The sequence below is a fragment of the Labrus bergylta genome, chromosome 3, assembly GCF_963930695.1.
Source record: "Labrus bergylta chromosome 3, fLabBer1.1, whole genome shotgun sequence".
NCBI classification, from domain to species: domain Eukaryota; kingdom Metazoa; phylum Chordata; class Actinopteri; order Labriformes; family Labridae; genus Labrus; species Labrus bergylta.
Window position 1 is genome coordinate 15,934,716 of NC_089197.1, and position 15,345 is coordinate 15,950,060.

A 15,345-nucleotide genomic window follows, 5' to 3' on the forward strand; every position below is an offset into this window, starting at 1 on the left:
ATTTCATTTTTGCCTTTAAAATGTGGTTGAATGCAATACTTTATCAGAGCAGAAGGACGAACGACTGATATTACACTAAGAAGTCCGAGGTTAGACATGTTTATCGTTGAATTCTGTGAACCTTTGTGCTTCTGTATTATGACAAATATGCAATCTGAAGGATAAAACTTTCTTTGATAGTTTGGGAAAATATTCTTACTTCCTCAAAATTCAAAACAGATATTCATGGAATCTATGGAGATGGATTTTGATGACACCGATTTGATGAGGGTCTAAGAATACATCTGCCTTACAGATAAGAAGTATATTTAACCTCTATTAAGGACTTACGTTTTCTTTTTGTCCAATTATAGGATTAACAATCAAATACCTGCAAAACTTATGACATTTCCATCAGCCTCAGCTTTACTGCCATTAGTTGCATGCTAAGCTAGGACAGCTACCGACTAAGCATCATTATGAGCGTTGTAGCATGGTGATATAAGTAAGTCAACAAAGTAACTAGCATGACTGCATATTCTGTTTAATCTTATAAACTGAGCTGCATATTGTACAAGCCATTTTACAAATCACACAAATTGTAAAGCTCAATAAGACACAAGCTGGGATTTTGGTGTAATGAAACTCTATTATTTTATAGTGTAGGCCAAGTCTTTGTTATCTTGTTCCACTCACAAAACACCTGCATTCCAGCCATACCTCTCTAAGAAGGAGGCTTTATTACAGCACCGTCACTCATATGCTTCCTCCTCCTTCTCCTCCTCAATTCAGGAAGCAATTGAACTTGAGCAAACATGTGCACTGCACGAACACACAAAGTCACACAGTCCACATAGCACCAATCACAAAGACTGTTCCTCTGAGTCGGGAGTGTTGTGCTGCAGTTGACACCAGCTTTGGCCTCTAGAGAGCAACACTTACACATCAGTCAGGTGGTCTCTTAGTGAAGAAGCTGGGTCCTGCAGAGGTCTCACAAGCCTGCAGTTGTTACTGTCACTCAGTATCATCACAGCCTCCCCCTGCACACACACATACACACACATACGGGCAAGTTGGAGCCTGTGCAAACACCCACACATGACCCCAGTATGCATGCACACACACTCACCCACGTTCAGACGCGCACACACACACACACACACAACAGCACACATGAGCCAAGGAGCATGGGCAGCAGGGTCACCCTTTGCTCCATGCTTCATAAAGGGCGCCGTTACAATAGGTTTACTGTTACTCTGACGGCTGAAGGGATACAATAGGACTGAATGTACTGGCCTGATGCTTCTACACTCCTCTCCATTTTTCACTTGATGACAAGAGAGACAGACTGAGACGGGACAGCATGTTATCAGAGGACGCCCCTGAAGGTGAGTTGACTCATTGCAGGGTTAATGTATTCATCCGTTTCAATGAGTAGTAAAGCTGTAGTGCTGACAGAGGGATATGTGTGAGAATAATTTATGGATTTGTGAATTTTGATGAGACTTATATTCCTTTAAAAGCAGGCCATGATGTGCTTCAGCCACTGCTGTCAGATGTTATTGAGGAAAAAAATGTCTTCCCTGAATTATGACTGAAAGGCAACAGATTTTGAATTAAGAATAAAGTTAAAAAAAAAAAAAGTATGGTGCAATTGTGACACCGTATTACACATTTAACATCTACCTTCATCTAACTAGATTTTAGTCACATACGGGGCATGAATGTTACAAAAAGTGCTGTTTTATTGCATCATGCTGAGATATTTGAGAATTTCAGAAAATAATGACAGTCAAGGAGAGATGAAGAAGGAAGGGGGGAGGCAAGGAGTAAATCAAAGGTTGACTGGCATAAAGGAAAGAAGATGAATTAAGTCAAAAACGGTATAAAATGAAACACCAATTTCACAGGCTGACACTTCAGGGGAGCTTCTGGGCAAGGTGGATCAAAATACAGAGCTGGGGAAGGAGAGAGGAATGTCATTGAGAGAGTAAAAGAGGAGAAGAAGAGTAGAAAGCAGTGAGAGGGATTAGTTCATGAAGAGGAGGTGGGGTTTCTTTTGGGGTGACAGATGGGACTCCCCTAGATCAGGAAGGGTGTGGTGAGGAATTGTGAGATTCCTGTGAGTTGGTACAAGCAGGGATATTTGCACTGCAGCTGTCAATGGTTCAACACCTACGCAGCCCCACCCTCCTCCCCCTCTGATTACACTCACACACACACACACACACTCATGCACACATTCACGATCATATTTCTGTCTTGTGAGAGTTCTTCGTGGTTGGTTTTGTCTTTGAGTAAATGTTGTCGTTATGTTGAAAAGAATCTGGAGCGACTAAGACAGTGATTCATGATCTTGTGTCGTTAAAGATTAACATATCTTCTGTTGGTGTCTGTGTGATAGGGGGTGTACAGGCTGTGTTTGTTTATGGTGTGTCCTGTCTGTATTTTATTATGCTTCAACGGCCATAGTTCAGTTGAAATGTGATCATAACAGAGGGAAGCTTAATTCAAGCCTATACTACATTGATGTGGTAGGCTAATAGAATGAGGGTATACAGTCGTAAGGGAACTTCTACGGCAACTTTTAAACCTACAGGTACACAGTCTTCCATGTAAAATACTACTCTTTTTAACAACATAACTAGAAGAATTTAAGGTTAAAAGGTCAAACACAATCAGAAAAACAACATTATACAATCCTGGTAGCTATAAATTAAATAACTTCCAGCCTACAGATATTTGCATTTAACAAAAACACTATAAACAGTAAATGACCTTATAATAGGAATGCAAAACATCTGCTGTATTTGTAGTCATTATTCTGATTTAAAAAAAAAAATTAGTTATATAGCACCTTCGAAGGGTTTAAAATGTGTCTTTGCTGACAACTCAAACATTTTGCAGCCCATGAGCAGCACATGGGTTTATATGCCATTATTATATATGGCAGTTTATAATGAAGATATGATGAATCTAAACCTTTAATCTGTAAAGTTCCTTCTGCTTAAAAAAAGTGATGTTACCCTCTGAAATTTTTTTAAACAAGGGAAAGGTGTGCAGCTGCAAGCAGAAAAAAAACCAACTAATTAAGCAAATGTAGCCTTCTAAACTAGTTTACTCCACCACTGCATTGGCAGTAATCCTGACTACTGTTCATTTTCATGTTCTTTATTTAATCGTAGTTTGTTTTTGGTGTTTCAGTTGTAATATGTTCCTTCATTACATAAGTAGGTTATAACAAAAGGTTGTGGGGTAAAAAAAAAACTGGGCCAATAATTATGGTTGGAAAAGAGATGAGTTAGCGAGTTAGGGTTGTCCTCGAGCCCGCCTCGCTTTTTCTCACCTGGACGGAAGTGAACATAAAAGGCAGCACAGGTAGAGGCAGCCACTCACCTCCTTCTGCTCTCTTCAGGTAGTTGTGCTCTCCTGTGTAGCCCGCTTTTCGTTTGAGTAGAGGAGGCATGACACCGGACACGTTTCACTTCTGTAAATATGAGACAACTTAAAATCTTCTTCTTCTGTTTCCTCATTACCAGTAACCTCGCGGACTAATGGGGCTTATACTGCTGAGCCTGATTCTGCGGTACTGGATCAACACCGTGGAGGGTAAGCAGGGCTTACAAATCAAGGGCAACTAGTTTATAATGTGCAAACAAAGAGTAACAGTCACCCTAAGAGTAGACCATAAAAGCTGTGTTGGTATTTATGACCAGTTAGCAAGTTTTTTATTGTCAAAAGCCTTTTAAATTGTATTTCAAACTTCACCTTCACACCTGTAAAAACGTTTTAAAGTCTTAATTAACATATTCCCCAAAACATGTTTTAGGCCTACTTCAAAAAAAACATTATTTGCTTTGAGGGAATTCAGACAATTTCCATAGAGTGTATTTCATTCGCTGCTTGATGTTTACATCCACCTGTAAAAATCTGTGTTATGTGTACTGCAGGATCATGTTCAGCTGGCAGCGCTGTGACTTGTGATCAGTGTCTGCAGATCAGTTCCCACTGTGCCTGGTGCACGCAGGAGGTAGGAAAATAAGATTGCACATGATAATACATAAATTGAAGTAGGTAATTGTAATGCATTGCAAATGTATGATTTTAAGGGCTGATCAGCAATATGACCTAGCTGGTTTAGATTTTGCTGCTGTTGATGATCATAACATTTTCTTTTTCACCATATAATACAGTCTCAGTGTTTCATCGTAGAGCAGCATAACGTGTGACTTTTTCCTCCGTCTTTCAGAATTTCACAGACTGGTTTTCAGTCAGCGAGAGATGCGACACACTGGATCGTTTATTAGAAAAAGGATGCGCAAGGGACCAGCTGGAGTTCCCTGTTTCCAAAGGCCAAATCCTGCAGGATCGTCCACTCGGGAAGAAGACCGGCAACACCAACAGCACTCAGATCTCCCCACAGAAAATGGCACTCAAACTTAGACCCGGTACACAACCTCATCCGTTTGGATTTCATAATTGTCTTCCAGAATTCTCCCCTCATTTTCAGACAATAATAAGGTCTTTAATTGTGTTTTTGCACAGGCAATCTGGTTACTTTCCAGGTCAAGATTAAGCACACACAGGACTATCCGGTGGACATCTACTACCTGATGGACCTTTCAGCATCCATGGTCGATGATCTGGAGACGATCAAAGACCTGGGTTCCACTCTGTCTAAAGAAATGTCCACGCTGACTAGTAAATTTAGAATGGGCTTTGGATCTTTTGTGGAGAAACCTGTCCTGCCCTTCATCAAGATCACAGAAGAAGAACTCAGAAACCCCTGCAGGTATGGAATAAATAATAAAACAAGTGTTGCGCTATATCATCTGTCCTGATAAATGTTTGGGTTAAAAAGTTTGAATTCGTCTTCTGCTGTTTTGCAGCAGTGTAAGCTTAACCTGCCTGCCAACATTCGGATACAAACACGTCTTGTCACTGACGAGCAGAACGGACCAGTTTAATGAGATCATCAGGAAGCAGCGTGTTACGGCAAATATTGATGAGCCAGAGGGAGGCTTTGATGCCATCATGCAGGCAGCTGTTTGTGGGGTAAGATTTGTTTTTTGTTTCTTTTGAATGAAGACAGTACATTTAATGATTTATTTTCTGATTGTGTCTGGTTAACTTCATCTTTAGACTGAATTTGTCATCTTTGTTATATTTCATATACCAAATATTTAGTTAATCTCCAAAGATGACGCTGATGTTTCATTCTTGTGGACCAGGTGAAGTCTCTATAAACTCAATTTTTTTGTCCATGTCCTCCCACTGAGCCATGGTGCATGAGTGTTCCCTATACTTAGGATAAATCTGGCAGTATTTGGTCTTGCAACAAAGCCACCATGAAAACACAACAGCATCAATAAGGCATTAAATTATCTCTGAATAGATCTGAAAAAATCGTATAAATTGTAAACATTTAAACCGTTACATTCATAAAAACAGCTTTGTGATTTCCTGAAATCATGAGGCGGTAGTTTTAAGCAAATGTTACTGAAGGAACATTAAATGGTAATTTTTTGATTGTACTATTTTTAGAAGGCGGGTTGATACAACTTTGGAGGTCTATTATTTAAAGCATTAGATGGTGTTTGTACTGTTGATTCTAACTGAACTACGGGTACATGTAACCCAGTTCACCTGATGCATTTTTTAAAAAAAGGAGCAATATACTGTATCCCCTAATAGGACAAGATAGGCTGGAGGAATGACTCGATGCGTTTACTGGTGTTTGTCAGCGATGCTGACTCACACTTTGGCATGGATAGCAAGATGGCCGGCATTGTGATTCCCAACGACGGGCAGTGTCACCTGGATGTCAACAACGTATACTCCATGTCTACAGTACTGGTAAGTCCTTCATTTTTGTGTTGTTATTGTGTTTTATTCTTCTCCATCTTATATTGTTCAGTCTCTTTAAGTGAATCTGTTGTATGAGCTTAGTTCAATGACTAATATTTCACAAGGAAGTTTACTGTCAGAGATAACTTATTAGTCATCTCTGACTTACTGGACATTCACTGTTGACACTTCATAATTTTTCATTTTCCTATTCAGGAGTATCCCACTCTTGGTCAGCTGATGGATAAGGTGGTGGAGAACAATATCTTACTGATATTTGCTGTGACAGAAAAACAGAAAGACATTTATAAGGTACAAGCTTTTTTCCATAAGTGTGTACATATCTGGTCAGTAGAATCTTTTGAAACCAGAGAACTGAGAAATGTGTTTTCTTTTTTCTTGCTACAGTACGAGCACAATGTTTACTGAGGTTTTGTTTATTTATTCATGGAGCTGCAATCACATTCAACCTGTTGGAACTAGCCCTCTGTTCTCTTTAGCGGATGAGTTTGAGCTGCTAGTCTGCCCACATTTGTAACACTGGCATTTCTGTCTTTCTGTTGTTTTTCTGTAGAACTATGCAAATGTCATACCTGGCGCCACAGTCGGAGTCCTGGCGACTGATTCGCGGAACGTCCTGGAACTGATTATAACGGCATACAAAGTAAATAAACCTTCTTGGATTTGTGGTAGGATGTGTGGCCACTGGTCTTAAGATATAATATAGGAAATCTGCCATTATAAAGGCAGTAAACTGTTCAATTACATTTTTGACATCTTTAGGTTTGAGGCTCTAATCAAAGAACTAAATACAAACATTTAGATAAATAAATGAAAAGGCCTGAATGAACTTTCTGCATATCTTATTTTTTCACACCACAGCCATCAGACAGTATCTCTGCATTCTCCATTTCTTCTTTCTCGCTTGCTTTTTCCTCTTTAATTCTTTCTGCTCTTACTCTTTTTCCTTCCACCACCCAGTACTTTGCATCAGCATGTTTGACAGCAAGTCTCTGCTTGTTCCAGCTGTTTGATCTCCTCGCCTCTCTGACTCTGACTTACTCCTTCTTCCCCTCTCTCTCTCTCTCTCTCTTCTCTCACGGTTTTCCTCTGTGTCTGCCTCTTGCACTCTCGTGTCCTTCGGTAAATCCCTCCTGGCGGCATTGGCGTGTCGTCTAATTACTTCATCAGTTGTGCTCCCTACACCCACTTTAAGTCGTGTTAACCACACTCCACTCCTTGTGGAGGAGTCCTTGTTATCTGCTGATTTAAGACATTTGTTATTGGTAAGGAAAATGTAAAAAGTCATATTTTTAGAGGTTATTGGTCATTACAATTATGTGCGATTTGTTGCTTAAGGGTTACTTTAATACCCTGCAATATAGGTACCCTGTAACAGTTGAGTCTTTTGGATCTGTTCAAACTTGTTTCTTTAATCCATCTTCAGTTGAGAGTGTGTTATAAAAATCTACCTGGTTTCTCCTCCTTAGCAACCCTAAAGACACACTAAGTACAATTACAGGCCTATAGGAAACACACAATTTACCCTCTGATGGCACCCAGACAGTCCGTCACAGAGGTCATTAGTCGGTCAAACACCGTCTTTCCTCCTGCTTAGGTCAGTTGTCACTCTTTTCCTCAGGTGCTTTGTGCAAACAAGCACACCTGGGATGATGACTCACACAAAAAGAGGGATGTAGATAGGTGGTTTAAAACAACCACAGCATGCAACAGGTCAGGGCAGGGTGAAAGTGTAATTCAACTTAACGCCCTGGAAATCCCACTTCTTTACAATAGGAGTTACTGTGTTGTGTTCATCGTTGGTTCTCTGTCATATTTTCCTTTTGTAAAGTGGAAAGGAGTTTGTTCTGTATCAGGTATTTGCTGCCAGTTGCTTTTTCCATACAAGATGCTCAAACAAATCTGTACTGTTTCCCAGGAGCTGCGTTCAGAGATCGAACTGGAGGTCCTTGGAGATACGGAGGAGCTCCAGATGTCCTTTACGGCCATTTGCCCAAATGGGAGCATCCTCCCTGGTATGAAACACTGCTCCAACATCAAACCTGGAGAGACGGTCAGTCAGAGCCTCGTATTGCTCTTTGTCTCAATTTTTACACAACTTTTTATTCAGGCATTGCAGCAGTTCAAAATGCTTTATGGATGACTGACAAACTAGTAAGAGTCTCAACCGTAACAACAGTAGAAAGAACAATCATTTGATTGGACCTTTACTAAAGTAGAAAGTGAACCAGATATGGGGTGTGGTAATTTGGCAAAGAAAAAAGATCAACGCACATGCTACATTTAGATGACCACATAATAAACATTAAGTCGATTAAGCATAGATCAGGCTGGCAGGTCTATTTAAAGGGAAACGTTTAAAGATATCAGCACTTGCAGCTCCCCCGCATTCAGGTTTACGGCAATGAAAACAACAGTTTTTGTTCTATAGTTGTCTGTAAATTTAAGGACAAGAACAATAATTTGAAAATGAAAGCAAAAACATGAAGGAAACTGATAAAATGACTTTGAATAGGTATAATAAGTGGTCTCCCTTTAGTCCTAGTCCAGCAGAGAACTGTATCAGTTCTGTGTGATGAATGATTTGTTTGCGTAGACCAAACACAGGAAGAGTGCATTAAGGTAGTCAAGCCTGCCTGTTAGTGTTTCTGAGAGAAACATTTCCATTCCCCCCATACGGCAATAGGCATGGCCCCCTCTCTTTATATGTTACGATGGCAAATTTAAAAAAAATTAAACATACAACTTCTTATTATGTTAACTTATTTTTAGTAACAATTCATAATCTTGTTATTCATTCATTTATTTTCTTTTTTTTTTGAAAGATTGGCATTGGAAAAAATTCATTTATATTAGTTACATATAAAAAGATCCCCCAGTGCCCCCTGGTGTCCCCAAGGAGGTCCTGACTCCCACTTTGAAAAGCACTGTGTCACATCTGGCAGTAACTTTAAAGCAAGTGTATGACTTTCTTCTATTATAAAAATCTTCTTTTATTATAAAAATCATGTCCCATGTAGAAATATAATTTGTTAAATAGACTTAATAAATTCCAAAGGGGCTGGTCATTGTAGATTTTAGTAAAATGTAATAAAATGGGAATAAATAGTGAATCTGTTGGGGACTCTTTTCAGAGGCAGATTAATACAGACTTCTTGGCCAGTACATACATATGATTGTAGGATGGTGTTTGTGGGATTAATACAAAATGATCTCTAGTGCCCATGTGCAATCAGTGGACATATTCACCTAGTGCAACAACGAGGCTCATCAATGGGTTTTAATAGACAACACTGAAGCTATAGCAAGAAGGAATCATCTTTTTAACTTGTTAGGATCCGGTCATTGTTAGTTGTATAGCCTTTGTTAGTCAAGAGGCTTTTTTTCTTCTTCTTTGCTCTTTAGGTAGTATTCAACGTGACTGTGGAGCTCCCAGGATGTCTGTCAGGAGTCCGGCACTTCTCCCTCAAACCGGTGGGCTTACAAGACAGTTTGGAGGTGGAACTGGAGTCTCTTTGCTCGTGTGACTGCCCGCAGCCTCCTGAAGCAAACAGCAGCCTGTGCACTGAGGGCCAGGGGGCTTTCCAGTGTGGTGTGTGCATGTGTCAGCCTGGGTTCCTCGGCGCAGAGTGCGAGTGCAATGAAGAAAGCGCTTTGTTGAGCAACTGCCTCGCTAACAATGTGTCATCAATGTGCAGTGGTCAGGGGCAGTGCTACTGCGGACAGTGTGTGTGTCATGCATCCAGTTTTGGACGCATCTACGGACCTTACTGCGAGTGTGACGATTACTCCTGTGTTCGATTCCGCGGAGAGCTCTGTGGAGGTGAGTTTTTTAACGATTTTTAGAAATGATTAATGTGGTTTCTGGATGAAAACTGTTCCTTAAATTATCGTACGTTCATAGGCCATGGGATGTGCGACTGTGGGGAGTGTCACTGTGAACGCGGCTGGACGGGCGAGTACTGTAACTGCAGCAGTAGCACAGAGGCGTGCATGTCAGAGGATGGCGTTGTCTGCAGCAGCCGGGGGAGGTGTGAGTGTGACCAGTGTGTCTGCTCCGTACCTGGAGCATCTGGGGACAAGTGTGAGAAGTGTCCGACATGTGGAGACGCCTGCAGCTCTGCAAGGTGAGAACACATTCACACCATCTCTAAAAAAGAAAGGATGTAATGTGGCCGGTTTTGCGGGCTGTAATTGTTGTCTCTCTCCCTAAAAGATATAAGATTTTGTCTCCCTATGCTACGTGATCCGTTTGTTCTTTGGAGTACAAATGTATCAGGTTCTGGTCCCCTAGTTCACATGTGTCTACACCTTCCATGTGACATCAAAAGACAACTTATGTCCCCAACGCGGCACCGAGAGATTTCCTTTCTGCATTGTAAAGCAGCTGTCAGGGCCAGTGCCATCTGATACCACTCTTATAGGATGATAGAGAGAGAGTGAAGCCTTGGGAAAACTGTGATAAGTGACCAACACTGTGATTTCTTTGTTCTCTATGTGTCAGTGATGGAAGACTCATTAACTTGTATGAGCCAAGAGGTATTTGTATCATCTTTAAGGAGAACTTTTTGTTCTGCTTGTGTTAACACCAGGACCTGTGTAGAGTGCCATCTGCAAGATAAGGATGATGCTGAGCTGTGTGATCAGAAGTGCAGTGTCCCAAAAGTTCTCATCAACACAACAGCAGGTAAAGAACTAACCTGCTACAGCACTGTTTTCAATAATATGATTAAGGATGTTTTGCCTATTCTAACTGTGGCAGCGTAGGTAGGACATCTTGTAGGCGTGACATGTTATCACATTAAAAAAAAAAAAAAGGCTTTGGTTGATCAGATTTTTGGGTTTGAGTGGGAAGAAGAGTTCCTTGTCAAAAAAACTATATAGACTCGGCATTTTTTGTTTAAAAGCCAGTCAAGCTTTGCCTCATATCAGCACAAACATGTCACAAAGTTCTACTAATAACCACATATTGATGTGCTTTAAAGCTCCTGTGAGCAGTTTCTACATGGTTATGAAACAGACTGAAATTAATTGACGCCTCTTTATGACATTATGAAGCAGACGAGCTCATCCTCATTAAGATGGATCATTTCTATGTAGTACCTCTAATGAATAATCTCATTACATGTGAGGCTGAATAATACGGATCAAATCATTATTATGAAATCAATATTAATAATGTATGTATCATATTAAAGAACAAAACCATTAAGAGAGCTTGCACTAGCCTGATAACTTCAAAGAGATGTACTTCATTTTACCCATCTATTTTATAAAGCATGTTTTTCCCTGCAGACAGCAGGACATGTCAGTGCAGCAAACTTGCTGATACCTGAAACTTGATTCAGATAATTCATGTATCACAGGGAATATTTTGTTTCCTGCATCTTCAGTTAACATCTAAATTAGTTTTGGGTGTGGGCTGTTGTGGATATTCTCGTGTGTTTGGTGCTTTGAAGAGCTGATGGGAACCTTCAAAATATGAAACATAAGAAACAGCATTCATGTTGGGTTATTATCTGATATCCAGGTTTGTCTTTTATATGCAGAAGCTCAGCACATTGCTTTTTTGGCAGCCAAACTTTGATGTAATGGTTTTTTTTGGAAGAGATAACAAGAAAGAAGTTTCTCTGGCAGGCTTGGATTTGATGCAAGTAGATTTTAATCGAGCTCTAACATGGAATGAAATCAGCGAGTACCTGGAAGGAAACAAGTTGTGATTAGTTTTGAAAAACAGTGAGCAGAGCGGGATATTCATAGCATATAACACACAAAGAAGTGAAAAGGTAAGGTGAGTCTGTTAGAGTAAGAACAAAGTTCTTAAAATTGGCGTCGATATAGTTGAGTAAGTTATTATCCAGCAGCTACATCCTTTTTTAAATGACTTTAAATTATGGTATTTAGTACATTGTCACATTTATGAGAAACAAACACGAATAAGCAAAGACAAAAATAAGAAACACTTACTGGGCCATGAGGTTGAAAAGTCATCTTTTCCATTTCAAAGATTTCTTTAACTATTTCCCCTCCACTCGTTGAGGTTTGGGGACTCGGGTTTATTCAATTTCATCCTAATTGTTTTTGTAAGCTGTAACATTCTCTCTCTCATTAAACCAAGATACAAGACATTTCAATTCACTTTTGTTTTGTGTCCCACCTGATGAGCCCTGGAGACAAAGTTTTACCTACCTTTAATCTCTTTCATGATCTTTGTGTCCTAAACTGGTCACAATAGTTGAATCATCCCGCTTCCCTTGTCTAACGTGCAACTCATGTAAATCTTTTCTGTGAGAAATTAAGATGCCGGCTTTCAGCAGCAATGATGCTAATTTTCATTGTTTGAAATCTACTTGATGACAACAGCAACGGGCAATGATAACAACTCTAAAGAAATAATGAATATTCCCGCTATAGATCAGATTGAGCCTTTAGTATATATTTCATTGTTAGCTAATAACCCTTTAAGCTGCACCAACATTAAAACAATATAAATTAGCCATGAGTCCATAAACATTGTCCTCGTCCTTACCTGTCTTGGACCTGCTTCTTGTTGCTGGAGGTTGTTCCCTGAGCCGCAGTGTTTTTGATCGTGGTATCAACACTGGGCCCTGCTAAGTTTTCCCATGGGTCAGAGATTTGGAGGAATGCTGACCTGCATCGAATCGGGTTCCTCTATGAAGCCTGTATCCCCAGCTCTCTCTAACACAACACCATCCATGTCCATGTCCAGCAGTGGACAATGGGGAACATATTATTTACCTTGTCGTACAGGCAGAGCTATTGTAGTGCATGTGAATAGCCAAAGGACCCCCGTCTTTCTTTATAGAGGAGATTATTTTAAACCTGCCATACTTGTGCAAGCTGAGAGGTATATCTGATTATCACAGAGGATTTGTCAGGCTTCAGATGTGAAATACAATGGCGTGGTCCACACACACACATGCACACACACCAGATTGTAGTCTTTGATATGGAAATCACACTGACAGCACAACAGAGGCGAGTATATCCTTTTACATTCTCAGGACAATGCAGAAAGGGAAGGTGATATACGATGGATATGTGTCTTACTTATGGATATTTTTGTCCACATTTTTTCTCAGATTTTGACAAGAGTGCTTCTATGCAATGCACTCTAATGACGGAGAACGAGTGCTGGATCTCGTTCAGTGTGGTGGCAGGTGAGACTGGGATCACGGCATACAACCTCCAGATATATGGTGAGCTTAAGAGTATTTGAGATGATATGAAAAACAAAAGTGAGTTCTATGAGTAGTCTTATCCTATTTTCTGTCCTGCACCAGGTTGTCCAGAGCCGCCCAACATCCCCATGATTATACTGGGGGTCTCCCTCTCCATAGTGTGCATTGGCCTGATCCTGCTCGGTGTGTGGAAAGTGCTGGTGTCAGTCCATGACCGCAAAGAGGTGGCCAAGTTTGAGGCTGAGAGGTCCAAGGCTAAATGGCAGACGGTAGGGTCAATATTTAAAAGATAAGGTTGCCTATGTTTATGTTATTTTCAACCCCAGGAAACAACAAAAATATGAGGTTATCCAAATAAGAAGCACCAAATGTGTGACAATCCTGAGGCTGACTCTCTTATGAGTTAGCTTTTCAAACATGTGTTTATGAAGCAGTTTAGTTGAAATAAAAAAATAACTTTTGTTGTTTGTTAAACAATTTCATTCAGTTGATTTGAGGAAAATAAATCTACAAAGGTAGAAAAAAAATTAACTCCAGAGAGGGAAAAGGCAGAGATGGATCAGGGGACATCTGTGACATCTCCCTTTTTGAGCTCACGTCTTCCCAAACGTCTACACTAATTAATGTAAGAAAATACTTAAAGCACAACTTTGACAAATATGAAGGATTTTTTGTTGGAAAGTCTTCTCTAAGTGATGAAGAACTACTGTTTCCATAGTGTTTTGGGAGGCACCTTCAGGTCTACCTTTGTTTTCTTAGATTTTACCCGGCGATAACAACGCACTACGTGATAGTTTGCACTCAGAGGCAACATGACAACATGTCCACAGATAGAACTTACAAATTACTATCTGTGTGATTGATTTAATTACACTAAACAAGACTAAGTTGCTAATAAACAGTGATCGTTTACAGCTTAATGCATGAATAAAGGAGTATCTTATCTTATCTTTAACTTTACTGTTGATGCACGTGCAGTAGCAGCCATGTTGGATTTTAGCTCAGGCTGTGTGTATTCGGATTTGGCTGAGTTGTCGCTCATTAAAAGCAAACTGTGGCAATCAGGCTGCCACAGTTTCAGCTGAAATTGAAAGTTGATGTCCTTGATTATGATGCACATGGGAGATGTGGTGTATTTTGACTCAGTGCTTCTTACAACAGCCTTCTAAACCTAGTCACAAGTACACCAAATCTGTTTCCAAAAAAAAATCCTCCTTCATGAAAGCACTACTTTTCACTGTTAAATAACGGTTTCCTGAAACAAGAATGCCCATCAGGTTCAAAATCTCATATTCTTCTTAAAAAATAAAACATAATTTGAAATGTGTGTCATGAAGGTTTAGAACTTTGGTATTGCTTCTAGTATTACAATAATGAAATAATAACACAGAAGAAATATCTTTGTCTCAGTTTTCTGATCAGATTATGAATGCTGACTGTTACCTCTGTCTCTCTCCAGGGGACGAACCCTCTGTTCAGAAGCTCAACGTCAACATTCAAAAATATAACTTATAAGAACACACAGAGAGAAAAGATTATTACACTGGATTCCTACTGATGGCAAAGTGGAGGTGAACCATCACCTGAGTGCACTTTGTTGTGTGAGTGAGTGAGTGAGTGTGTGTGTGTTTGAATGAGTGCGAGAGAGATGGAAAGAGAATATTTTGTACAATTTTTTTTACATGAATCTTTGTATTGATTCAGAGACTATACCACAGTAAACAACACTGTGACAGAGGAACACTACATGATGAACCTGCTGCTTTTTAAAGTGCTCTGCCAATGTACTGTTAAACACTGAACTTCACTGCTGCGTCATACTTTAACACAGCTTCGTCTACTGTAAGGTGCAGCTTGGGAAAGAGAGGTCTACACTTCCTGTGGTCTACTACTGAAAAGAAATCTATGTTTTATTCTAATTAATGTAAATATACAGGTGGATGATTTTTTTTTATTTTGTGTTTGTTGTTAAATTGTAAAGTAAGGCTGAGCCTTCGATGTTGATAGTTGAGTTTTTAAGTGGCATGGCACATAAACAAAGTGGATTTTTGACTCTGAAATTGTAAAATAATAATACTTCTTACATTCAGAGTTTATTGTGTGTTACAACAGAGTTCTGAAAGATCCTGATATTTATTGAATATATTGTTCAGAATTGGCATTAAAAAGCAGGTTTAAAGGTAAGTTTATTTTGTTTATATTTAAAACTGCAAACTCTATCAAATAGAAACGTCACTATCTTCTCACTCATGGGAAGTAAAGAACAAGTAATAAAATGCATTTGCCCTAAACTGTA

General features: G+C 39.7%; 1 protein-coding gene across 1 annotated transcript; it reads left to right on the forward strand.

Moving 5' to 3' along the window:
* Window positions 1–1,164: 1,164 nt before the first annotated feature.
* On the forward strand, window positions 1,165–15,340 carry itgb6 (integrin, beta 6). The gene is made up of 16 exons (XM_020637989.3): window positions 1,165–1,367; window positions 3,519–3,588; window positions 3,930–4,009; window positions 4,229–4,427; window positions 4,525–4,771; window positions 4,869–5,034; window positions 5,674–5,835; window positions 6,043–6,138; window positions 6,401–6,490; window positions 7,766–7,900; window positions 9,253–9,670; window positions 9,752–9,974; window positions 10,440–10,534; window positions 12,951–13,067; window positions 13,152–13,318; window positions 14,509–15,340. Exons 2-16 carry the CDS (start codon window positions 3,534–3,536, stop codon window positions 14,605–14,607), a joined length of 2,349 nt encoding a protein of 782 aa, XP_020493645.2. The 5' UTR covers window positions 1,165–1,367; window positions 3,519–3,533; the 3' UTR covers window positions 14,608–15,340.
* The last annotated feature ends 5 nt before the right edge of the window (window positions 15,341–15,345 follow it).